General features: G+C 37.9%; 1 protein-coding gene across 1 annotated transcript in view; it reads right to left on the reverse strand.

Moving 5' to 3' along the window:
• Positions 1-27,765, reverse strand: part of FMR1NB (FMR1 neighbor) — a 63,700-nt gene that overhangs the window by 16,220 nt on the left and 19,715 nt on the right. The window contains exons 3-5 of the mRNA XM_055123107.1: positions 16,769-16,888; positions 8,384-8,521; positions 6,173-6,269 (exon numbers count right to left, since the gene is read on the reverse strand). Of these exons, the coding sequence (XP_054979082.1) occupies positions 6,173-6,269; positions 8,384-8,521; positions 16,769-16,793 (260 nt within the window). The 5' untranslated portion in view covers positions 16,794-16,888. The remainder of the gene's footprint in view (positions 1-6,172; positions 6,270-8,383; positions 8,522-16,768; positions 16,889-27,765) is intronic.

The following is a 27,765-nucleotide window of genomic DNA, read 5'->3' on the forward strand; positions in this document are numbered from 1 at the left end:
GAAAATTAAGGTCAATAATAATATGCAAGGAAGGGAATTTTCAAAAAGGATGTATTCAACTGAATTAAGAGACAAAAAGATTATAAGCGGGATGGGAATTGACAAAAAAGTCCACTGCATTTTTGTAATGAAGTAATTAGTTACTTGGCAACAAACTGTTCTTTTTAGCAGTACCTACTATTCCAAAATTCTCTAAATACTACTCTGAGTGTTCTTGCTATGGGAATGGCTCAGACATATAATCTATGTGTAATGATGTTCTCCTATTAGTTCAGTAATTAAGTTTCCTTTAACAGGGTCCAAGAAGAATGAGCTTTATGTGAATTTCAAATTTATAATGACTCATGTGAGAGCAGCATTCCAGTTTGCTCATATCCTAATTTGATTTGATTTTATCAAAGTTCTAAGACTCTTGTTATTTTTTAAAATTTATATAATTTCCTTTCTCTTAATTATATGCATATATCAGAATTTCAATATTTCAAGCATTTCAGAAGTTAAATAAGTACTGAATAAGATTTTCAAAATATGTTCACTAACTACATTGTACACTAAAATTAAACACACATGAACATGAGGGATTTGAACATGTAAATTCCTATGTATTTTTTAAATACAATGGGTTATGATGTTTAGGCAATTTTTGACACATTTATTTCCAATACATTACCTTCCATTCTAAGAAAGTAAGTGATAGTAAGAGAAATATGCATCATGAAAATCACCTTATAATATAGATAACCATGCAACAGGATTTATTTAAATGTAGGAATTTTCAGTAACAGAATTTTACAGTAACAATAGTAGCAACATTGACAGTATTTACATCATCTGTGTATTAGATGATCTATAATTTTTTTCTTGGCAGAATCTCCTGCCCCATTCCAGGCTGTCTTCACCTCAGAGGGGTTGAGGCTGCCTTCACCTCAGAGGGGTTGAGTTTCCCTCCCTGCTCCAAGCAGAGTCCTGGCAGCCAAAAACCTTCAAAACGCAGTCACAGCCATACTCAAGGCCACTCTCCACACACTAGGACAAGCCTCACCAATGAGGGAACCAAAAGAGAACCCAGGTATGCAGGACCCGTGGCTGAGATCTCCAAGCCTGCTCAGATCAGGACAGGGCCTCCTCCACCCAGATCTCCAGTTTTCCAGTAGCTTGGCAGTCACACCCACAAACTGCCCCCAGTGCCATGTAATCTTATCAATGGCCAAGATCCAGAGACTATAAAACAAAGCTCCCAGAAGAAAGTGAGGCAGAATCTCCTGGAGCCACCGTCACTCTCGGAGAGCCTGGCAAGCTATAGAGAGTATCCCGCCCCGTATGGCAGAGCCTGGCAAGCTACCCATAGCATGTTTGATAAGCAAAAAACAGTAACAATAACAAGCCTCATTCCTGGACCCCGAAAGAGCCCCCAATATGGCAGCATTGGGAAGGACAAGTAAGGAGAGGCTGCTAAAACGGTTTGATGCTCTTTGTGTTCCTGGAGTGAGCATATGCCATTGGGCTCTACTAGCATACAACAGGGACGAATGGAGACATTACTGGTGCCTGCTTGAGCAAATCGATGAGCAATGGGATGACAGGTGATACAGGTGATACACTCTTTTTTAATTTTTTTTTTAGTTAAAAGAGCATTGTCGGGGCTGGAGCAATAGCACAGCGGGTAGGGTGTTTGCCTTGCATGTGGCCAACCTGAGTTCGATTCCCAGCATTCCATATGGTCATATGGTCCCCTAGCACTGCCAGGGGTAATTCCTGAGTGCAAAGCCAGAAGTAACCCCTGTGCATTGCCAGGTGGAGCCTCCCCCCCAAAAAAGAGCATTGTCATTTGCAGAACAAGTCCAATTTGTCTTAGTTCAAATTAATAAATTCAATTTGATAGGAAGAAAAATAAAGTGAAAATGCAATTCACCTGAGTTTGACAGGCAAGGCATTTGAATGTTTGGATTTTGAACCTTACCAAAGCAATGTACACACTCAAATATGGTATCATCATATAATAAAAAGATGTTTACCCAGCATATGCATGCAGATTAAGGATTATCTAAAATCAGGTAGAGATTAGAAACTGAATATAGCAATTGAGACTCTTACTGGCACTCTTTTTACTGTAGTGGAAATAATTTAGTCACCCCTCCCCACCCCCCACCCTCCCTGAAAGGCATGTTTCTTTACTTCCTTTTGTTCGCATGCAGTTGCTGCTTTTCCTTATTTCACTCCATGTAAATCTATGTAAGTCTAAAGCCTACCAGTGACACAAACCTAAAAGGCTTCTTATCACTACTAATGAGTATGAAAATAGAAATTAAATAACTGTAGGGATGTAATGAATTAAAGAAAAAAATCTTATATGCAAGTGTGTTAGGTGACTAGTTGCACATTTTTAGAAAAGTCTTCATTAATCCGCTCTGCTCCCATTTGTATATGTGTAACTAGTTTCTGCTGGTCTGAGTACCCTGGGTACCTGGTTCATGTCACACCTTTACTCACTGTAGCATTGTAGCACTGTCGTCCCATTGTTCATCGATTTGCTCGATCAGGCACCAGTAACATCTCCATTGTGAGACTTGTTGTTACTGTTTTTGGCATATTGAATACACCACGGGTAGCTTGCCAGGTTCTGCCATGCGGGCGGGATACTCTCAATAGCTTGCCAGGCTCTCCAAGAAGGACAGAGAAATCGAATCCAGGTCGGCTGCAGGCAAGGCAAATTCCCTACAAGCTGTGCTATCGCTCCAGTCCTCAAGTCAATTGTAAATAAACTAGAGGCTCAATTTTAGATTATGTCAGGGATGAAGTCCAGCTAAGAAATAACCTCTCATTAGAAATAACACCCAGTCTCTAGTGGTTCAACTAGATGTAACTAATTTTATAGACAATAATTCCTTCCCTTCTAATGCAAATCTTGTCTTCCCCTTCACAATTCAGCTCAACTAGCACCACCACCATGAAGACTGCCCTGACTTCTTCTGCTCACCCTGACACTGGCTGAATGAGAATTTTTCTAATTTATTGCCATCAATCATTTCAGTTCTTAATTATGCAGCATGTTTATGCTTAGGGTTTATTTCAAGGAAAATTTAAGTTCCTTAAAAGTAAATAGTGAGTTTTTTTGTTGAAATATTGAATGTAATCAAAGTAAAGAGAAAGTAAGTTGAAATTTATCAGCTACACAGGTGGGGTGGGTGGCTGGGGGGGTGGAGGTGCGGGGGGAGGTTTACTGTGGTTCTTGGTGGTGGGATATGTGCACTGGTGAAGGGATGGGTGTTCCAGCATTGTATAACTGAGACTTAAGCCTGAAAGCTTTGTAACTTTCCAAATGGTGATTCAATAAAATAATTTTTTTTAAAAGTAAGACCTTTGTCTTAGACTTTCCCAATAGCATTCACAATATCTAGTATTAAGTAAAGAATGATTAAATATGGTCAATTAGGCACCAAAAGGATGAAATACACTTGGCGTAAGAGAGTAATTATTCTTTTCATCTAAACTACTTTTATTTTTCCCATCTTCCCCAGATTCCTTCACATTTTTCAATTTTCCACTCTTCCCAGTTATTAGCAGCTTAGGCAATAAGCAAATAAAATATATTATCTAAATTGCAAGAACCACAGAATGTCAAAACATCCTTTTGGGGGCTTATGACTGAAATCCTAAAGAGAAAGCTTCAACTGCTTTCTCCTGAAGGAATATCAAGTTAATATATATGAAAAGACCCAGAAGCAGAAGGAGGAGGAACTTAAGGGTCTCTTCCAATGTCTCAAGAGTTCCTCCAAGAGAACCGTACTATAGACCTATAGGTCTTCAGGGAAAGTGGACAGTGTCCCAGTCATACACTAACATTCACAAAAATTTACATAAACAGTAAATTGAAACTGACACTTCATCTGGGCTGTGAAAAGAAGGTGAAGATGACTGAAGGAAGGTACCTTTATTGCACAAGAGTAAAAAGATGAGCAGATAAAGAAATCACCATAAATCAATATATATGGTTTCAATATATATGATATTCACATTGTTCTCTCAAGCAGTTTATATTAAATAAAAAGAAAAAACATTTTATCAGGAAACAATCCTTTGTAATTCACTTTAGAGAAAAATCCACTAATGTCCAGTACGTAGACATACCAATTAAACTCATTAGCAAAGGCACAATAAAAGGGTCATAGAGAATTATTTTACCAGGTCAAGTATAAAAGGCACTTTCTACATTGAATAGTATAATCACAGCTACACATATCCAACAAATATTATTTTGATTGGGCTGGAGCGATAGTGCAGAAGGTAGGGCATTTGCCTTGCATGTGGCCAACCGGGGTTTGATTCCTCTGCCCCTCTCAGAGAGCCCGGCCAGCTACTGAGAGTATCTTGCCTGCAGAGCAGAGCCTGGCAAGCTACCCGTGGCGTATTCGATATTCCAAAAAGAGTAACCAAAAGATTCATAGTGGAGATGTTACTGGTGCCCGCTCCAGCAAATCGATGAGCAACAAATTACTTTGATTTATTCTATTCATGGATTAATTTTTATATAAACACAAAATCTGCAGGGAAGAAGAAAGTGTAAAAATTCCACTTCTATTCTCAATAACTGAGGAAGGCGCATATGCTGCCTGAGCCCATGTGCTGCTTGTGCCCACGTGGCCGAGCACATGTGTTGCCCGAGCACATGTGTCGCCCGCATCTTCCCCCTTGAGATGTGTACTTTCATGCTTTCGTGTCCAGTGCTAAGATGTGTGTAGAGCTCTCTCCACCCTTGGAGAAGCCCGCATTCTCTCTTGAGTGCGTTATTCTTACTATTCTCTCTCCCACTTATCCCTTCCTCCTTCCCTCAGAAACCTCTAAATAAAATCTGTTTATTTCACAAAAAAAAAAAAATAACTGAGGAAGAAAATGAGCAGTCTATTACTATAAATTGCCTATTATGTATAGGAAACTAAAGGGGAAACTGAGAAAATAACTAATAGTCATATACAAAAAGCGAGAGTTGGAAATCGCAATCAATACAGTTTTCAAGATGTGAAAAAGTGATGTAAGCAATAATAACATCCAACTTACTGTAGAACTTGCCTTTCAGTATAGTCAACTCTATATATATTACATTGATTTGTTCAACTACTCATTTGTTCAGCAAAAATGTATAAGCATCCATTATAAATGAGGCACCAACTGAAAATACTATGAGTATGATACATTCATCAGACTCAAGGAAAAGGTACAGAAAACTTAAGTATCTCCATGAAAAGTAACGTAACATGTAAATAACCTAAATCTTGCCATAAAATCTAAACATTTTGGTCACTCAAATGCACTTTTACACTTGGTCATTCAAATGTACTTTTACATTTACTTAATCAAAAGCATCAAAAATGTTTCATTTTAAATAGCTACCATTTAAGGAGGTAGTTAACTTTTATGGTGAAGCTAGTATCTTTTTGTTTGTTTGTTTGTTTTGCTTTTTGGGTCACACCCGGTGATGCTCAGTGGTTACTCCTGGCTTTGCACTTTGGAATCACTACTGCTCAGCAAACCATATGGGATGCTGGGAATCAAACCCAGGTCGGTGGCGTGCAAGGCAAACACCCTACTCACTGTGCTATTGCTCCAGCCCTAGTATCTATTTTTGTGTGCCAAATGTCATATTCACTTCACCCTTGCCTGGCCTTACAATCTACTTCTATACTCAGTATGTCCAAATAAATAGGAAAATTTTTAAGTAAAAGCATCATATCTGTAGTCAACTGGGATTTTATATAAAATACTAAAAATACATTGCAAGTTAGTTTGAAAAAATAATAAGGCTTAAAGATCCAACAGTAGATGACTATGTACTCTATGGAAACTTCTAGAAAACCTTCTGACTTGCAGTTAATAAACCATCTCTGCTTCACACAATTCCTGACTGAGAATTCAGTTTTCCATCCAATGGGGATTTTCTTTTTTGTACAAATATATGGACTATGCAAGTTGACATGTAAGGTGTATGGAAATATAAAATAGCATGTGTTTAAAAGAATATCATAATTGACCTGTTTTTAGGTTTTTCCCAAGCTACATCCTTCAAGCACATGGGATCCAAACATAATCCTATTCTTCTAAAGCATATAAATACATGTGTCTATGTGAAATATCCAAGTACACACAGCAACCAGTAAATAAAAGTTTGTTTGCCTACCTTCTCCGACAAAAAGAGCAGCAAAAAATGGGCAGACATCCCAGGATGATAATGCTGATCATACCAAGTCCAAAAATTCGAATCATCTGTGTAGGTGCTGTTGGTTTAATTATATCCTGTTACTTTTATGACTTAAGCAAAAGAAACAAATCTAAGTTCTCTCATGAAGTCATTATAAAAGAGTATCAGTTAATAAAGTAAAATAAGTAGATATTCTTAAATGATAGGTAAATACCCATGCTACTCTATAAGTCACAGGAGTTTATGAAATATTCTTGGAAGGTTACATGATTATATGTCCAGCAATGGAAATCTTAACAAAATGACACTACCATTTTTTTGTCTCAAATTGTTACTATTTTAACTGTATATTTTTCCTTATTATCTAAGGGTTATGTTTTTTACCTTGACCTAGGTTGCATCCCAGTGACTTAATCTAGAAATAGCCTTATAAAGAAATGTTTTATTAAATATTTACTTCCAATTTTAAAAAAACATCAAATTAAGCAGGAAATCAGGAATCTGCAAGTGAATAGAAATATTTTATTCTAATAATCATTTGGAAATGCATTATAATGTGATCAGGGAATTGTAAGTCATGGTTCAATTTTTTGCTATACAAAAACTTAATGTCTCTTTGTACATAATCTAAAGACTAAAATGATGAATGAATTATAAATACCATGTGACAGTGCTAAAACTGTACTACTATATTCATGATCATGTTTCTTTATTCATGATCAGGTTTCAGTTTCCATTGTTAATATAAGATGTTCAACAAAGAGCTGTAAATTGAATAGGAATTACATTAACCTAAGACATTATTTTTCATGCATCCTTTCTATAACTATTTGCAAGTGTTTCTTCACAGCAAATACATCCGTCATGGGACCAATTCAAAATATGTTCCCAGATTAAAACGAAGGAACAAAAACTTATGTCTCATTTTTGATACATTCTGAAAATAGTTTTAAAAGAAAAATCGTATTCAAAAACAAAATAACAAAGATAAAGTGATAAAAAACTCAATAAGAAACATTCAAATCTATGTTATATATTAAGATGTTGATAATAAGATAGATGGAAAGAAATGGGAAGTGAGAAGTCATCTAAAGAAGCTTCACTGGGGATGAACCGAGAGCCGCGGCACGAGAAGCAGAGCCTCCGCACCTATTGACTGTGATCCTGAGGTCTCCTAACCCATTTTGGCACCAGAGCGGATGCTTGAGCCATGCATTTTGACTGTGAACTGAGCTACAACCTTGTGCAGCCCGGGGAGGGATTTTTTTTTCCCTCTCCACCCATTTTTCTGAGCGAAAATGGTGGCAGCGGCAGCAGCCACACGGTGAGAGCCACCCTCTAAGACCCCTCCACCAGGAGGTAGGACTTTCTTTAGTGACGTAGCCTGTAGGTGGTCCTGGGAGGGGGGGTGTTCCCGGCGCGCCTTCCGCCCAGAGATGAACCGATTCTTGCAGCCATCCATTTTGACTGTGAACTGAGCTAAAATATTAGAAACCCAAAACCGCGTGGCCGCTATCGCTATTGGTAAGAGTGAAGACTCAAAGTCTTCACTCTTACCAATGAAGAGAAATTATTAGATGATGCCTATTCGGCAGGCCTGATTGTTGGGGAAAATTTCCAATCAATAATAGTGAGTTCTGTATGGAAATATGAAATGTACTCAATATATATAGAGAATAATGGGAATATCATTAGCTACTTAGATGGGGGGTGGGGTGGGAGGGGGGTGTATTGGGGTTCTTGGTGGTGGAACGGGTGCACTGGTGAAGGGATGGTGGTTTAATCAGTATTTGACTGTGACTTAAACCTGAAAGCTTTGTATTTTTTTCTTGTTTTCACGGTGGTTCAATAAAATATTTCTTTAAAAAAAAAAAAGAAGCTTCACTGGTATCTTTTCCAGGCATCAAGAGTTACATCTCAGAAAAAAATTACAAGTCATTGTCTGCAATTTTTAGGACAAGACAGAAGGGGATAAAGTCAAAATGAAAAATGAGACTAAGTTTGAACTGTCGAAGTCATGTCTGTGGGCTAAGCAGGAATCACTCAAGAAAAGAGGCCAGTCATGTCAATACTTTTTCCACCAGTCCTAATAATGCTGGAAACCTTCTTCAAATGTAAGATGGGGCCATTGTAACCTGTTTATTGATTTTTACAAAGAGAAATATAATATATACAATCGGGTGAACTTACTATCTTTAAATGGAGTCCAACAGTTGTTATCGGTCCCAAACGGTGAATAACAGCATTTGTATCTCAGGCATTCACTCTGGTTAAGAGTTTGTTGCTCGTTACATATCTTACTGTCCTGGTTATCCTTTGGAATGCATGCTTTTAGAAACAAAATCCAAAGAAGATGATTCAGTATTGCTAATAAGCATTTTATCTAATTAATAATTACAATACAAAAAATTTAATTTGATACCTTTAAAGAAAAGATCGAATAACACAAATGTAATGATGAATGCTGGAGACAATAAAGTTCAATTGAAAATACATGACATTTCCAATTTTAGGTAAAATGGAAAAAACATAATTTGTCAACCAATCATTGGTAAGGTAGGTTAAAAGTACCTGAAAATGTAAGCTGAGAGTTAGTGACACAAATATAATGCAGAAAGTCAAATGTCCTGAAAAACATCTTGTTAAAATGAGTTGGTGACACAAATATAACAGAGAAGGAGTTGGGTCAAATGTCCTGAAAAACATCTTGTTAAAATAATACCACAGATAAATCCTCTCAATTTTTCCTATATTCATGGGCTACAGTGATGAGAATTAATGTAGGTAAAATTCATGAAGCTGACTGCCAGAGTAACACTAAGTGATACAACTGCTGTCTGCCTGCTGTCTGTGAGCAGCACATTAGCACTACAATATGCTTTAAGATTCTTTGTTTTGTTTCTTTTTGTTTGTTTGTTTGGGGGCTACACCCACCAGTACTCAGAGCTTATTTCTGGCTCTGTACTCAGGGATCACTCCTGGTGGGCTTGGGAGATCACGTGGTGTGCCAGGGGATTGGACCTGAGTTTGGCTAAGTCCAAGGCAAACACCCTATCAGCTGCACTACTCTGATCTGTTTTAAGATTCTTCCTTTTGACACCCCACAAAATAGAATAAAATACTCTACACAATGCATCATCTAAAGGGTTAATATCCAAGATATATAAAGCACTCACAAAGTCCAACACCAGCCAAAAAAGACGATTTTTTAAAATGTCAAAATGAGATAGAGAGACAATTTCCCAAAGAAGACATACAGGTGGCCATAGAGCACATAAAAATATTTTCATGGACACCTTTTATTAGATAAATTCAGATAAAACAAAAAGAATACATTATTTTATGCGAGTAATAATGGCACATATCAAAAATATAGGAACAAACCAGTGCTGGCAGGGATATAGTGGAAAAAAAGAAACCTTTATTCACAGATGTTGAGAATGTTGTCTGAATCAGCCTCTATGGGAATCAGTGTGTAGACTTCTCAAAAGAAGTTAGAACAGAGCTTCCATATGACCCAGCATCCCACTTCTTGGCATCTTACCTCAAAACACAAAAACATTAATTTGAAAAGATATATGCACCCCTATGTCTATTGCCGTGCTTAGTACAATAGACCAGATAGGGATACAATCCAAATCTCCAACAAAAAGAAGAATGGACAAAAAATTTGCAGCATATATACAAACAGAATTCCATGCAGCTATAAGTAAAGATGAAATCATGTTTTTTGCTTCAATATACATGGAACTAGAGGCATCATGTTGAAGTGGATTAAGTCAGAGGGACAATAAATATCACATGATCTGACTCGCCTGTGTAACACAAACAAAACAAGAGAACAGACAGCATCAAATTATGACAAACCCTTGGTTCTATAACAACAAAACCAATTCCAAGCAGAGGGGACAAAAGTTTGGGGCAGTGAGGAATGAAGATTGAACTACAGGTGTAAGGACATTAATGAAGGGTCACAGGCATTTGTGGTGGTGGTGCATGCAGCAACTATTGACATCAATATCATATAATTAACACTACTGTAAACTACTGCAACAATTTTACATAAACTAGAATAAAATAAAACTCAGAGAATTAACAAGAAACAACAACAAAGATTCTTCGTTTTGGCATTAGGCTATGACTAGCTACTCATTTACAGCACGAAAACCCAGATTCATGCAACTGCAAAAGATTCATGGATATTTGTATCCAAAGGTCCTCAAGTTCAAACAGCTGCTATTTTTAAAAGAAAAACAAATTATAACTCAAAAATGAAGTTACCAATGTTATTTCCAAAAGAAAACCTCCACGATTTGAGCTCAAAGCCAACATGTTAGTTTAATCTACAATTCCATCAGCCAACTATAGATTTAGAAAAGTAGTACTTGATGTTTTATAAGTCTAAATCACTTCAACATCAGAAAAGAACAACATAATAACTATATTATTCAAGGTAGAACTCTTGGTGTATTTTATTTTATTTTATTTTATTCCTCTTCTTTAAATACTGGCAAGTTCTCAAACTAAGGTGAAAATAATAACAACTACCATTCACTAGCAACCCATTTGAACCAATTATCTTGCTTTATACATATTATTACTAACCTTGACAATGAAGTATTAAAATGTGCTTACAAATTCCATTTTTCAAGTAAGGAAATAAAGGTTTTAAGTAACTGTTCAAGGTAATACAATTAGTGTATTACTAGTTCGCCTGAATATCTGTTCCCCAAACATGTTAGACATGTGAGGATTTAGCCCGCTTTGTTATCATATATTCTAAACAATAGCTTGTTAAACTGTATGGGGTCATGTAACTGAGTGTGGCGATCACAAAAATGTTGTTTTAAAATAAATTTATTACTATTATCAGAATTATATACGTATTTTATATACCCAGGGTTGTGTTCTCAAAACAATAGGGGATACAAGTGGAAATGTTTAAGAAGCCCTGCTCTAAATAATAGGCTCTTCACTTCTGCCAGATCCAGGGTGATTCTCTCCCCACAGGCTGAACTGCATCAAGAATGCCAGCTGCAGTTCTGTGCATCATACAGCCAAGCTGACAGCAGTCAGGGCCTGGTCAGAGACGGAATGAATTTCCTGAGTGCTAAGTGCCTCACGATAGGCATTGTTCAAAGACCACTTTCCGGGAATGTAAATAATAGAAGAGATTTTAAAATAATTGAAGAGACGGTACGAGATGCTCTCTAAAATCCTATTAAATGCTGCGATTGTTAATTTAACTGCACTTGATGGACCTGATGCTAGATACTAAAATGAACTTTCAGACTCAAATTACAAAGAAACACTTATAATTTTGAAGAATGAAAAGGGTAGAACAATTTTCATCAGGTTGAAGTATATAATTTTGTCCAAAGGGAGAAGGATCATGTGCCCTCTCAAGCATCCCTGCCAGTCTCTCAAGGTTATCATTTTAATCTGCGAGAGATGAATCTTTTATGAATAATACCTAATGACAAAGCTACAGACTTTTTAGTGTTTAAGTGGAAAGAGCATTCCTTTCAAAATATACAAAGGAAGAAATAAACTGGCTAAAATTCTCATTTAATGAGCTTGTGGTTATTCTTTTCAAAGGAAACTATATACATTTTATAAATGTTTAGTTGCTTTTTAAGTATTTAAATAAACCTAGATCAAATGTTTCGTTTAAAATGAAGCAGTCTTATTTTGTTAGAGAAAAACATTTCATACAATTGACTTTTTAATGAAAGCTTAGATAATATGTTATAATACAGTGAATATTCATGGTTTTTATGCACAAAATTACTGCACCTCCTCTCTCACCAAAGTATCCAAGACCTTCCCCACTGTCCTTGTGTCACTTCTAGTCTGACTCTCCATTTCTCCAAGTTCCCTACAGTTCTTTTCTACAGTGAGAAAAGAACCATTATTCACTCTTGGCAGGAGTGTCCTCTGGTTCAGCATTTATGGAAAATAATTTAGACATCTCAAAAATTAAAACTAAGCTATATAATCTCACCAAAAGCCATTATTCAGAGACTCATGTACATCTCCCGGAAGAGAGCATAAAATGACACGCTAAGGCATGTGGCTGGACACCGCACCAGGCTGTTTGATTCAGGGCAACCAGGAGGATGGAAGGGGAGGCCCCTCCCTGTCTCAACGAAGCCAACACCGGCAGCCAGAAACCTCCAGAACTCAACCATCACCACTCTCACAGCTGCTCTCCACATGCTCAGGCCAAGCTTCAGCCATGAGTGAATCTATTCCTGGCATCTCATACCTCACACCACCCATATTCTAAGAGTAGCACACCACATTTGATGGGGTTTAAAGTAGAAGGCAAACAATCATATGGGGAAATATACACACACATCACTGTCATCCCATTGCTCATCGATTTGCTCAAGTGGGCACCAGTAATATCTTCATTGTGAGACTTGTTTTTACTGTTTTTGGAATATGGAATACGCCACAGGTAGCTTTCCAGGCTCTGCCATGTGGGCTGGATACTCTTGGTAGCTTGCTGGGCTCTATGAGAGGGGCAGAGGAATCAAACCTGGGTCATCCACATGCAAGGCAAACGTGCTACCCTCTGTTCTATTGCTCCAGCCCATATATATAAACTCACAAAACTCAACTTGTAACAACATGTTAGTAATCTCTTATAGAAGGGCTTAAGAGCTTCTGGGTGAAATACAACAATCTTGACACACTTTCCTCTAAGAAACCTTTTTTGGATCATTTTCAGCGGATTATTCATAAAAAACAATACAAAATAAATTATTTTAGTTCTGCTTTGGGGCAGGAGTTGGGGTTCGAGATGGAAACATCCAAAATATGGTGGTAGGAGGGTATAATGGTGGTGGGATTGGCGGTCAAATATCAAATGTGTTCAAATATTGTGAATTACTTTATAAAAATAAAATCACGATCACTATCACTATCATCCTGTTGGTCATCGATTGCTCAAGCGGGCACCAGTAACATCTTCATTCATTCCTGTCATGTGCCAGCTCAGCCCAATGGCGTCTGCTCACTCCAGGAACAAAAAGAGCAAGCTATTGTTGTTACAACAATAAAAATAAAATAAAATTTAAAAAATAAAAATTTTAAAATAGTAATAAAAATTTAAAACTAGTGCCATAGATACAGTACACTGGATAACAAGCTTGGCTTGTGCATGGCTGACCCAGATTCAATCTCCATATATAGCTCTCGAGCCCTGCCGGAAGTGATACCTGAGTACAGAGCCAGGAGTAATCCCTGAGCACAGCTGGGTGTGGCTCAAACCCACATATTCCCAAGAAAGTAATACTAGAGCTTCCATATAACCCAGCAGTTCTACTTCTTGGCATCTATCCCCAAGAACATACAAAAACATTAACCAAAAAAGTTACAGACAACTGATTTTAATTCAACTTACTGTACCAAGCTAGAGGAATACCTTGAAAATGTATATATCTTAAAATGCATCTTAAAGTTGACTGAAGTATAATATCACTATTGTAAGCAACTAGGGGAATTTACATCTGCTATCTTCACAAATTAATATTTAAATCATTTGCTCATCATTACCAACTCTGGAACCCATTCCTTGAACTTTTTAAAATGCAATCTTCTCAGATTTCTCTTTATCCACTAACTCTCATCACAGCAGCATTTTTCATTTACTTAGGGATCTTGTTTATTTTGCTTTTATCATTGGTATCAGATACTATAATGCCTGTTTTCTGCTTAATGAAATCAGTACAGAGAAACAGGAAAAACAATTTATGCAAGATAACAAAATAATTCAGTGATAGAGTCTAGAATTCAATGATGCAAATAATTTTCTGTTTACATATGTACATAAAATTTTGGCATAACAAACCCTGCATGAGTTCTAGTAATATCATCAAATTTATAATTTGCATGTGTCAATTTATCTAAAGCTTCTCCTTAAAACAGTTACCACATGCTGTACAAAATGAAACACATTTATTTGTGGTTAATAATCCTCAGGGGTCATGATCTGCCTAATAAAACATATTATATACAGAATCACAAAAGATGATGTGACTTGAAACCTGAACTTTTTGTCATTAAAACAAATGGAAAAACATCTGCTATATTCAGCAACATAAGATCCACACAAAACCCTAATTAATGCCACAGAGGATGCTGACTTAATAATACCAATTTCGTGACTAAATTTCAGACAATAGTATTAGGGTACATTATGAAATGTTTAAATATTTGTGAAAAAGTAATTTATTAAAATTACCAAACAGTTCTGCCTTAGAAAGAGTGTCTCAGGGTGAGAAAGATAGTACCAGGGGATAGGGAGCTTGCCCCTGTATACAGCTGACCCACTTGATCCCAGCACCACATATGTCCTCTAAGCCCCACCAGGAGTGATCCCTGAGAGCAGAGCCAGAAGCAAGCCTTGAGCACCACTGGGTGTGGTCCAAAAAATAAACAAAAGAAAAATAGTCTCAGTTCATCCTTAAATTCTTTGTGGTATATATCTATTTCAAACATAAGGACACTGAGGTTCAGAGAGGTTTTCATTCCAGAAGGAAAGGGCAGAGATAGGATTAAAATTCAGGTGTCAACAAAAAGCATGTTGCAGTAAGATCTAGTTCTTGTTTTGTTTTTTATGTAAATATGTTTATGTTTATTTGTATAATGTACAAGAAATCCTGGATATTATTATAATTGTTATCAGCAGTTATGGATGGTGGGATAGTGGGTGACTTTCATTTTCATTTTGCTAATCTAGATTTACTAATTTTGTTGAACAAACATGCAATATTTTTATAATAAAAGAGGTATTGACTTTTAAAAAAATTCAGGTGTCCATTAAGAAGCTTCTGATCCTCGGGACTGGAGTGATAGCACAACGGGTAGGGCGTTTGCCTTGCACGCAGCTGACCCGGATTCGATTCCCAGCATCACATATAGTTCCCTGAGCACCGCTAGGAGTAATTCCTGAGTGCAGAGTCAGGAGTAACCCCTGTGCATCACCAGGTGTGACCCAAAAGAAAAAAAAAGAAGCTTCTGATTCTCAAAGTAGTGATGACCAAAATATAAAGATATCCCATAGAATGAAAAGAATTACTTGTTCACCACTTACCTGATAAAGGGTTAATATCCAAAATATATAAAACACCAGACAACTCTAAACAAAAGAATACAACCCCATCAAAAATGAGGGAAAGAAATGAACAGAAACTTCCTCAAAGAAGAAACAAAAATGGCCAAAAGACACATTAAAAATGTTCTACATCACTAATTATCAGACACATGCACATCAAAACAACAATGAGATATCACCTCATGCCACAGAGACTGGCACACACAAAAAAGAACAAGAACAACCAGTGTCAGTGTGAATGACAAAGAGACCCTCATTAACTGCCATTAGGGATGTCTACTGGTCAAGTCTTTCAGGAAAATAATATGGACAGTTCTCAAAATAGTAGAAATTGAACGAACTTTCAATTGATCCAGCAATTCCACTTCTTGGCATGTACCCCAAGGACCCAAAAGCGCAATGGAGAAAAGACATTTGCACCCCATATGTTCCTTGAAGCAATATGCAAAATAGCCAAAATCTGGAAAGAACCCAAGTGTCCGAGAAGAGATAACTTAATAGAGAAAATATGGTACATATACACAGTGGAATATTACTCAGTCATAAGAAAATATAGTCATGAAATTTATTGATCCATGAAGGGTCCTGGAGAGCATCATGCTGTGTGAAGTTATTCAGAGAGAGCAACACAGAATGATTTCTCTCATATCAGGATAAAAAGAAATATAATGGTGGAATAATGAATAACCAAATACAGTAGAAACAAAGAACATGAGAACTGTATGCACTAGGAAATGTGCCACTTGACAGGACTGGGGGACAAAACAGGAAGGGGCAGTATCTATGGTGGAGAGAAGCACTCAACCTGGAAGAGGAGGTGGTGCTGAAATGTGATCAAGTGCTATGTATGAAAGCCTATCAGCAATAGTATGATAAATCACATTGCATAAACATATTTAAAAATTGCCTCTCAAAGAAGCAGATGGGTGGATGGGAAGCAGATGGGGGGGCTTGAGAGAGAGGCAGTGGAGGGGGTAAGTAGACACTGGTGAAGGGATCAGTGTTGAAATGCTGTATGCCTGAAACCCAATCATGAAGAACTTTGGAATTCATGGTGAATTAATTTTATAAAATTTAAAAGCATTAAATAAAACTCACGTCTGTCCAACAGTAGATCACACTTCCTCCTAAACCTTTAACTAGCATTTTAAAAGCAAGGTCTTTGGGAGAGGGAAAACACAGTCACACACTGTCATCCATTGTTCATTGATTTGCTCGAGCAGGCACCAGTAATGTCTCCATTGTGAGACTTGTTACTGTTTTTGGCATATCAAGTACACCACTGGTGTATTGAGCTTGCCAGGCTCTGCCATGCAGGTAGGATACTCTCACTAGCTTGCCGGGCTCTCCGAGAGGGATAGAGGACTCGAACCCGGATCGGCCACATGCAAGGCAAACGCCCTAGCGGCTGTGCTATTGCTCAGAGAGGGAAAAAGAAAACAAAAACTTACTTGTCGGGAAGAAGAAGTTTAGCATAGTTTGCCATGCACTGAATTGTTCCAGAGATGAATCAGTAGTATCTTCACTAGCATGCAGAACATAGTCTCCTGTATATTGAGGAATAATGGATCCTAAAAGGAAAGTGAAATAATTAATCCAACATTAAAGCATTTATCACTTTCTATGACATTTGAGTAACAATTACCTTTGTTCAACTAAGACAAATCTAAAAGCTAATAGATACTGCACTGTCATCTCCTAACAGTTCAGGTACTGTTAGTACTCACAATCTGATTCTACTCTGAAACTGAAAAACTACTTATTCAACTGAATGCTTAATCCATAGGCAATAAAATTCACAACCATGAACTTGTCTTTGGTAAACAATGACATTCAGAGCTTCAATCAAGTGATGATTTGGAATCAGTATATATTCCAAATAAATCAAACCTCATAACAAAAACACTTAGTAAATGTTATCCATTTACTGATAAAATGGAAGTCTTCAGACAAAAGATAAATTCCTTATCCCTATTCCTCATGTTGTCAAATAATCTGCTTTATGTTTTATTGTCCTCCTTTGTAAGGGGACAGGATATTCCTCTTCATTACCATAGTATGTTTGTCTATACCATTAAATATTTGCTAATACTCTGCTAAGAATATAACAATATTTCATTGTGTGGCTCAAATTCAACTCATCTATTCCCCCACTTAAACAAGTTTTGGTTCATAAATCATTGATGATATAAATACACTGCAGTGATCAAAACAACTTTGAGATACCACCTCACACCACAGAGACTAGCACACATCCAAAAGAACAAAAGCAACCGCTGTTGGAGAGGATGTGGGGAGAAAGGGACCCTTCTTCACTGCTGGTGGGAATGCCGACTGGTTCAGCCCTTCTGGAAAACAATTTGGACGACTCTCAAAAAATTAGATATTGAATTCCCATTTGACCCAGCAATACCACTGCTGGGAATATATCCCAGAGAGGCAAAAAAGTACAATCGAAACAACATCTGCACATGTATGTTCATCGCAGCACTGTTTACAATAGCCAGAATCTGGAAAAAACCCGAATGCCCCAGAACGGATGACTGGTTGAGGAAACTTTGGTACATCTATACAATGGAATACTATGCAGCTGTTAGAAAAAAGGAGGTCAAGAATTTTGTAGTCAAGTGGATGGGCATGAAAAGTTTCATGCTGAGTGAAATGAGTCAGAAAGAGAGAGACAGACATAGAAAGATTGCACTCATCTATGGTATATAGAATAACAGAGTGGGAGACTAACACCCAAGAACTGTAGAAATAAGTACCAGGAGGTTGACTCCATGGCTTCGAGGCTGGCCTCACGTTCCGGGGAAAGGTCAACTCAGAGAAGCGATCACCAACTACATTGTAGTCGAAGGCCATGTGGGGGAAGGGAGTTGCGGGCTGAATGAGGGCTAGAGACTGAGCACAGCGGCCACTCAACACCTTTATTGCAAACCACAACAGCTAATTAGAGAGAGAAAACAGAAGGGAATGCCTTGCCACAGTGGCAGGGTGGGGTGGGGGGGAGATGGGATTGGGGAGGGTGGGAGGGACACTGGGTTTACGGGTGGTGGAGAATGGGCACTGGTGAAGGGATGGGTTCCAAACTTTGTATGAGGGAAGTATAAGCACAAAAGTGTATAAATCTGTAACTGTACCCTCACGGTGATTCTCTAATTAAAAATAAATAAATTTTAAAAATAAATAAATAAATAAATAAATACACTGCAGTAATTAGCCTTAGGGATATATATTGGCAAATACCCATGAAAATATCTTCAGGGTAAATATTAAAGGAATGGCTCTTGACATGATACATGTCTGAGGTCAACTTCCAGTAATTTCCTTACTTCTCAAATTTTGGTTGTTGTTGTTGATCAATTTGGTGGCCCAAATGACATCTCCTTTATTATAATTTGCACCTTTACTGCTTTTTTTGTTTTATATATATATTAATTTTTTATTAATAAATCACCGTGAGGTACAGTTACAAATTTACAAACTTTCGTGCTGGAATTTCTGTCATACAATGATTCTGTACCAATCCCTCCACCGGTACCCATTCTCTACCACCAATTATTCCAGTATCCCTCCCACCACCCCCAACCCACCACACCTCTGTGGCAGGGCATTCCCTTTTGTTCTCTCTCTTCTTTTGGATGTTATGATTTGCAATAGAGGTATTGAGTGGCCATCATGTTCGGTCTATAGTCTACTTTCAGCCCACTTCTCCCACCCAAGCAGGTCCTCCAAACAACCTTTACTTGGTGTTCCCTTCTCTATCTGAGCTGCCTTTTCCCCCAGCATGTGAGTGCAGCTTCCAAGCTGTGGAACAATCCTCCTGGTACTTATATCTACTATTCTTGGGTGCTAGTCTACCATTCTGATACTTTATATTCCACAGATTAATGTAATCTGTCTATGTCTGTCCCTCTCTTTCTGACTCATTTCATTTAGCATGATACTTTCCATGTTGATCCACCTATATGCAAATTTCATGACCTCATCTTTTTAACAGCTGCATAGTATTCCATTGTATAGATGTACCAACATTTCTTTAACCAGTCATCTATTCTCGGGCACTCTGGTTTTTTTCCAGATTCTGGCTATTGTAAGCAGTGCTACAATGAACATATGAGTGCAGATGTCATTTTGACTATACTTTTTTGCATCTCCAGGATATATTCCCAGAAGTGGTATTGCTGGGTCAAATGGGAGCTCCATTTCTAATTTTTTGAGAAGCATCCATACTGTTTTCCAAAATGGCTGAAACAGTCAGCATTCCCACCAGCACTGGAAGAGGGTCCCTTTCTCCCCACATCTATGCCAACAGTGGTTGCTTTTGTTCTTTTGGATGTGTGCCAGTCTCTGTGGTGTGAGGTGGTATCTCATAGTTGTTTTGATTTGCATCTCCCTGATGATTAGTGATGAAGAACATTTTTTCATGTGCCTTTTGAGTATTCATGTGCCTTAATTAGTATTTCTTCCTTGAGAAAGTTTCTGTTCATTTTATGGCCCCATTCCCATAATGGGCCTCATTCCCCTGACACTGAAAGAGCCAATACGGCAGTGCTAAAAACAGTAACAGGGGCTGGAGTGATAGCACAGTAGGTAGGTCATTTGCCTTGCACGCGGCCAACCCAAGTTTGATTCCCAGCATCCATATGGTACCCTGAGCATCGTCAGGGGTAATTCCTGAGTGCAAAGCCAGAAGTGACCCCCTATGCATTGCCAGGTGTGACCCAAAAAGCAAAAATAAAGAGAAAGAAACAGTAACAACAATGGGCCTCAATTATCGCCTCATTTTCTGATGGGTTGGATGTTTTCTTCTTGTAGAGTCCAACCAGTGACTTATATATCCTTGATATCAACCCCTTATCAGATAGGTATTGGGTAAATATCCTTTCCCATTCTGTAGATTGTCTTTGTATTTTGGTCACTGTATTTTTTCAGGTGCAGAAACTTATTAGTTTAATATAGTCCCATTTGTTTATTTCTGTTTCCACTTGGTTGGTCAGTGGAATGCCATCTTTAAAGATACTTTTAGCTTCAATATTGCGGAGTGTTAAATATATGGCCACTTAATCTTTGACAAAGGAGCAAGAAATGCAAAGTGGAACAAGGAAAGCCTCTTCAACAAGTGGTTCTGGGAAAACTGGATAACTACCTGCAAAAAAAATGAACTCTTACCTCTGTCTAATGCCAGTCACGAAAGTCAGATCAAAGTGGATTAAGGATCTCAATATCAGACATGAATATATAAGGTTCATAGAAGAAAATGTAGGCAGAACTCTCTATGCCATTGAAGCTAATAGCATCTTTAAGGACGAAACAGCACTGACCATGCAAGTGGAAGCAAACATAAACAAATGGGACTACATCAAACTAAGAAGCTTCTGAACTTCAAAAGAAACAGTGACCAAAATACAGAAAGAGCCCACAGAATGAGATAGAATATTTACCCAATACCCATCTGATAAAAGATTAATATCCAAGATATACAAGATACTTGTAGAATTGTATAAGAAAAAATCCTCCAACTCCATCAAAAAATGGGGAGAAGAAATGAACATTAGTTTCCTCAAAAAAGAAATACAAATAGCCAAAAGGCACATGAAAAAATGCTTCACATTGCTAGCCGTCAGGGAGATGCAAATCAAAACAACAATTTCACACCACAGAGACTGGCACACATTCAAAAGAACAGAAGCAACCAGTGCTGGCGTGGATGTGGGGGAAAAGAGACGCTCCTTCACTGTTGGTGGGAATGCTGACTGGTCCAGCCTTTCTGTAAAACAATATGGACAGTCCTTCAAAAACTAGAAATTGAGCTTCCATATGACCCCGCCATACAACTTCTGGGAATATATCCCGAGGATGCAAAAGAGCACAGTAGAAATGACATCTGTACCTATATATTCATTGCAGCACTGTTCACAATAGACAAAATATGGACACAACCCAAATGCCCTAAAACTGATGACTGGTTAAAGAAACTTTGGTACAGCTACACAATGGGATACTGTGCAGGTGTTAGGAGAGATTAAGTCATAAAATTTGCTTATAAATAGATAAACATGGAGAGCATCATGCTAAGTGAAATGAGTCAGAAAGAGAGGGACAGACATAGAGGGACTACACTCATTTGTGGAGTATAAAATAACATCACAGGAGGCTGACACCCATGGACAGTAGATACAAGGGCCAGGGGGATTGCCCCATAGCTCGAAACCTGCGTCATGAGCAGAGGTAAGAAGGCAGATGGAATAAAGAAGGGATCACTAAGAAAATGATGGCTGGAGGAACCAGTTGGGATGGGAGATGAATGCCGAAAGTAGATAATGGACAAAACATGATGACCTCTCAGTGTCTGTATTGCAAGCCATAATACCCAAAATTAAAGAGAGAGTATGGGGAATGTTGTCTGCTACAGAGGCAGGGGGAAGGGTGGGGAAGGGGGGTATACCCGGGATATTGGTGGTGGGGAGTGTACACTGGTGGAGGGATGGGTGTTTGATCATTGTGAGATTGTAACCCAAACATGAAAGCTTGTAACTATCTCACAATGATTCCATTTTTAATATTAATTAATTAATTTAAAAATAAATAAATAGAAAATATTGTGGAGGGTTGTGCTGACCTTATCTTAAATGTACCTATGGATTCTGGTCAGATGTTGAGGTCTTTAATTCATTTTGATCTGACTTTTGTTCATGGTGTTCAATTGAGGTCTAAGCCCAATTTTTTGCATGTGGTTGTCCTGTTATGCCAGCACCATTTGTTAAAGAGGCCTTCTTTGCTCCACTTCAAATTTCTTGCTCCCTTATCAAAGATTAGATGTTCATACATTTGGGGTTGTTTGTAAGAATATTCCACCCTGTTCCATTAGTCTGTGGCTCTGCCTTTACTTGCAATAGCAGTTAGGCAAGAAAAAGATATTAAGGGCATCCAGATAGGAAAGAAAGAATTCAAACTCTCACTATTTTCAGATGATATGATACTATATCTAGAGAACCCTAAAGCCTCTACCAAGAAACTCCTACAAACAATAGACTTGTATAGTAAAGTTGCAGACTATAAAATCAATACACAAAATTCTATGGCTTTCCTATATGCAAAAAATGAGACAGAGGAAAGTGACATGAAAAAAGCAATCGGGTTCACAATCGTGCCCCAGAAAATCATGTACTTCAGAATCAGCTTAACTAAGGAGGTAAAGGACTTCTACAAAGAAAACTACAAAATGCTACTCCACAAAATAGAAGAGGACACGAGGAAATGGAAACATATCCCCTGCTCATGGATTGGGATAATTAACATTATCAAAATGGCAATACTCCCCAAAGCATTATACAGATAAAATTCTTTAAAGAAATGGATCAAACACTCCTGAAATTCATATGGAACAACAAACTCCCACGAATAGCTAAAGCAATTCTTGGGGAATAAAAGATGGGAGGCATCACCCTCCCCAACCTCAAACTCTACTACAAAGCAGTAACAATTAATTTGCACCTTTAGTCTTCAGTAAGTTTATGTTATCCATACAGTAATGCATCACAATCACGATCACAAAATCCCATTAATCATCGATTTCTCGAGCGGGCTCAGTAACCTCATCATTAGTCCTTTCCCTGAGATCTTAGAAGTCTCTCTCGACTCGGCCCTCCCAATGATGTCCCATTGGAGGCTCTTTCAGGGTCAGGGTAATGGGATCCAGCTTGTTACTGGATTTAGCATATGAATACACCATGGTAAACTTGCAAGGCTGTCCCATGTGGGCAGAAAACTCTCAGAAGCTTGCCAGTTTCTCCCAGAGAAAGAAGTAGGGCACAAGATATTGTGTGGCCGCAAAGCGGCCGTGCCCTTCTGGGAGCTCGCTTTTAAGTCTCTGGATGTTGGCCGTTGATGGGATTATGGACACCTGGGTTCCTCTGCCGGTACCTTCATGCATGAGGCCCATCCAAACGTGTGGAGGGGGCCTTGAGCATGGCTGTAGCTAGGTTCTGGTGGTCTTCGGCCTCCGGGAGCTCTGCTCGGGGTGGGGAGGGAAGCTGGAGCCCATCCCCTCTGGGGGGCTCTCAAATGTATAGTAGGAAAAAAAAACCTTCATCAGTCACAAATTGAAAATATTTTTTCAAGGCACATAACCTTGATATTTTATGGTGCATTAGGAAGTTCATTGTCACTGTCACTATCATCCTGTTGTTCACTGATTTGCTCGAGCGGGCACCAGTAAAGTCTCCATTGTGAGACTTGTTGTTACTGTTTTTGGCATATCCAATACGCCACGGGTAGCTTGCCAGGCTCTGCCATGCAGGCGGGATACTCTCGGTAGCTTGATGGGCTAGAAAGTTCAAAAGTTTAAAATGTTTTCCATAATTACTTTCTTTATTGTTCCTTTTAGATCACATTTAGAATGACATTCTCCATCCAAATGTTTCTTGATAACATTTTTACAATTTCACTTTTTAATTTAAATAGCTACTTCACTTAGATTATATTTTGTTGTGTGTTCCTATGTCCTAATACTATTTATTAGATCCACCCTTATCTACTTATGGAAATATCATATTCTAACTTCGTAGACAGTCATAGACCTGTTTCTAAGCTTTCTATATGTTTCACTAATCTGTCATTTTTAACAATGGCACCAATGCCATGATCAGAACTTATAGCATATTTTATGTGTTTTAATGACAGATATGGCAATGCTTAATTGATCTTCATTCATTGCCAAAAATCCATTCTCAACGCCAGAGATTTTTAATTAATTTTAGAATCATTTTTCCAATTTAAAACTTAATATCTTTACTATGATCACATTTAGCTGGAGCAATAGCACAGCAGTTGGGCGTTCGCCTTTCACGTGGTCAACCCAAGTTCGATTCCTCCGCCCCTCTCAGAGAGCCCGGCAAACTACCAAGAGTATCGAGCCCACGCAGCAGAGCCTGGAAAGCTACCCGTGCATATTGGATATGCCAAAAACAGTAACAATAAGTCTCTCAATGAGAGACGTTACTGGTGCCCACTCGAACAAATTGATGAGCAACAGGATGACAGTGACAGTGACAGTGATGATCACATTCACTTATCTAACATTCAAGCAAGTATTGTGTTTCTTATAACATATGCCTAATTCTGTTCACTGTATAGCCATTTGAAGAGAACAAATAACTGTACAAAATTGTTCTTATGAAAGATTACATAACCATTTCCCTATTTATTCATGTTTTTATGTTTATATGTAAGATTTATAAGAGACTATAAGACCTATTTATTCATGTTTTCATGCTTATATGTAAGATTTATAAGAGACTATAAGACCCGGAAGAGAGCGACACAGAGTCTCTTGCCTGCTGTGCCTGGCTGTCTTCATTGGGGCCCCTCAGAGGGGACAGGCTTATACCAAGACTATTAGGCCGCACAAAGTGGCCGCGAAACATCTAATAGTCTTGTTCTCCCTCTTGGAGAATCTGCCAAGCTACCAAGAGTCTATTGCCCGCAGGGGAGAGCCTTGCAAGCTCCCCATGGTGTAGTCATATCCCAAATACAGTAAAAGATATATACATACCTTTCAGAGAGCCCGCCAAGCAACCGAGAGTATCCGGCCCACACGGCAGAGCCTGGCAATCTACCTGTGGCATATTCAATATGCCAAAAACAGTAACAATAGGTCTCATTCCCCTGGCCCTGAAGAGCCTCCAATCGTTGGAAAGACGAGTAAGGAGAGGCTGTTTAAATCTCAAGGCTGAGTGTAATTTACTGGTGCCCGCTCAAGTAAATCGATGAACAATGGGATGACAGTGATACAATGATGTAAGATTTATAGTTCCATTCATACATGTTCTGCACCTGTCTTATTATGCTTATTGCACATGTTATATGTATTTTGTTATGTGAATATGATGTTTCACATTTTCTAGTGATTAACACCACTATGTAGAAAAGTTATCGATTTTAGGGGCCCAAGAGATAATACAGCAGGTAGAGCATACACCTTGCACACAGCCAACCCAGGTTCCATCCCTGCATCTCATATGGTCCTCCAGGCACCTCCAAGAGTAATTACTTTATTGCAGAGCCAGGAGTAACCCCTGAACGCTGCCAGATGCAGCTCCAAATGAAACAAAAGAAGTTATTGTTTTGGTTTTATGTATTTTCTAAGCTACTGCATTAATCGATTCCCCTTTATTCATTGTTTTTCATTTTCATTTCAGGTCTATACAAGCAGAGTATCAATAAACACAGGCAGTTTTGCCTCTTTTCAATATTAACAGCCAAGCCCATTTATATATCTTCTCTCACTGCATTGTCTTGGACACATAGAGCAATATTAAACAATAACTATAGTAATGGGCATCCTGAGTTGATCTGAACTTGAACAGAAATGTGCTAGTATTCCATTTTAGATAGATACATTTTATTAAGTTAAAGTATTCCCCTAGACTAAAAATTGTTTTGCTCATTTTTCATCAAGATCAGAAGTGGAAATTTATTAAATTATTTTAATTTTTACTGTCATACTTGTATCTATTAATTGCTGAATTAATTAATTGCTATTAATTGATAAATGTTATTATAGTCTTATTAAAATATTCATGCATTCAAAAAGTAAAGCCCTCATGTTCTAATGTTTCATTTAGTATTTGTGAATCAACATTACTAAAAGAAGGGGATTTTTTGGTATGTTGTCTCTGTAAGTTTGAGCATGAAGTTATATCTAATTTATAAAATGATCTTGGATGATCTCATTTATTTATCCCAAAACTATATAAGTAGCTTAAGAAACAAGTGATTCAGCAAATATTTTGTACAGAGTAAAAAGTTGTATTTTCCTTAAACAACTTTTCACTTTTTCATGGTCATGTGTCAATTTTGTTAATTTTAATTTTTCCAAGAACTAATTTACTTTAAAAAATTGGAATTAAGTCTTAAGATTATTAACTTGTAATATTTACGCTCCTTCCTATCAATGCTATCTTGTTTCTAATTTTAATGAGATCACCTTTCATGCATATGTAATGTGTAAGCTTGTAAGTTCCAGTGAAATATTATAAATGGTAACTCAAACTAGATGATGTTATTAAACTGCTCAATATCTTAATTTTTTCTTTCAAGGACTGAAGTATATGTTACAGCCTCTTATGTCATCACTGAGTTTTTGTACATTTCCACTTGAGTTTCTGAAACCAACTATTTTATACATTTCAACAATATATCCAAATGTTCATTCATAACAATTTTCTCTTTACTGGCCATCGTGTGTCTTGACATTACTAAAAAAACATTCTGTCCTATTTGTTTTCTCCTAATTCCTGTATATTCAGCATGTACTTAATATTTCTGTAGTCTAAGTTTGGGGACTCAATTGGTGAATAAATCAGGTAAGATCCCTGACTTTAATAGGCTTAAAGTATAAATGGGAATTATTTATTAAAAGTATGTAGGGATTTTTTTTCTGAGTCTATGTTTGTGGGATTTTTTTAAAATAATTTATTTATTTTTAATTAGAGAATCACCGTGAGGGTACAGTTACAGATTTATACACTTTTGTGCTTATACTTCCCTCATACAAAGTTCGGGAACCCATTCCTTCACCAGTGCCCATTCTCCACCACCCGTAAACCCAGCGTCCCTCCCACCCTCCCCAATCCCATCTCCCCCCCAACCCACCCTGCCACTGTGGCAGGGCATTCCCTTCTGTTCTCTCTCTCTAATTAGCTGTTGTGGTTTGCAATAAAGGTGTTGAGTGGCCGCTGTGCTCAGTCTCTAAAAATTCCAGAATTCCAAAATCACATGGCCGCTACCGCGGCCATGTGACATCCTATGCTATTCATAATCAGCAATAGAAAACATAGTATCTAATGTTGTCTCTTCCACAGATCTAACTGTTGGGGAAAAATCACAAATAACAGTTGTGGGCCTTGTGTCAAAATATTGAATATAATCAAAGGAGAGAGAGAGTAATGTAGACATCACCACAGTTAGGGGGAGGGTGTGGGATGGAGGGTATATTGGGGTTGTTGATGGTGGGAAATGTGCACTGGTGAAGGGGCGGGTGTTTTATTATTGTATGACCGAGTCTTAAACCCGAAAGCTTTGTAACTGCTCTCATGGTGATTCAATAAATAAACTTTAAAAAAAGGAAAAAAAATAAATAAATAAAAGTATGTAGGGGCTGGAACAATAGCACAGCAGGTAGGGCATTTGCTTTGTATGCAGCTAACTGAGGTTCAATTCCCAGCACTTTTAGTCTCCTGAGCACTACCAGGATTTATCCCTAAGCACAGAGCCAGGAGTACGCCCTGAGCACCACCATGTGTGGTCAAAAATTTCAAAAATAAAAAATAAAAAATAAATTTCAATGAAGAAAGTAGTATCATTTCAATGCAATGTAGGGGAGCAACTTTTACCCTGCGGTATAGTTGACTACTGAGACTCATCATGGAGGCATTGGTTTGGC

This window comes from Sorex araneus, chromosome X, assembly GCF_027595985.1.
Source record: "Sorex araneus isolate mSorAra2 chromosome X, mSorAra2.pri, whole genome shotgun sequence".
Lineage (NCBI taxonomy): Eukaryota > Metazoa > Chordata > Mammalia > Eulipotyphla > Soricidae > Sorex > Sorex araneus.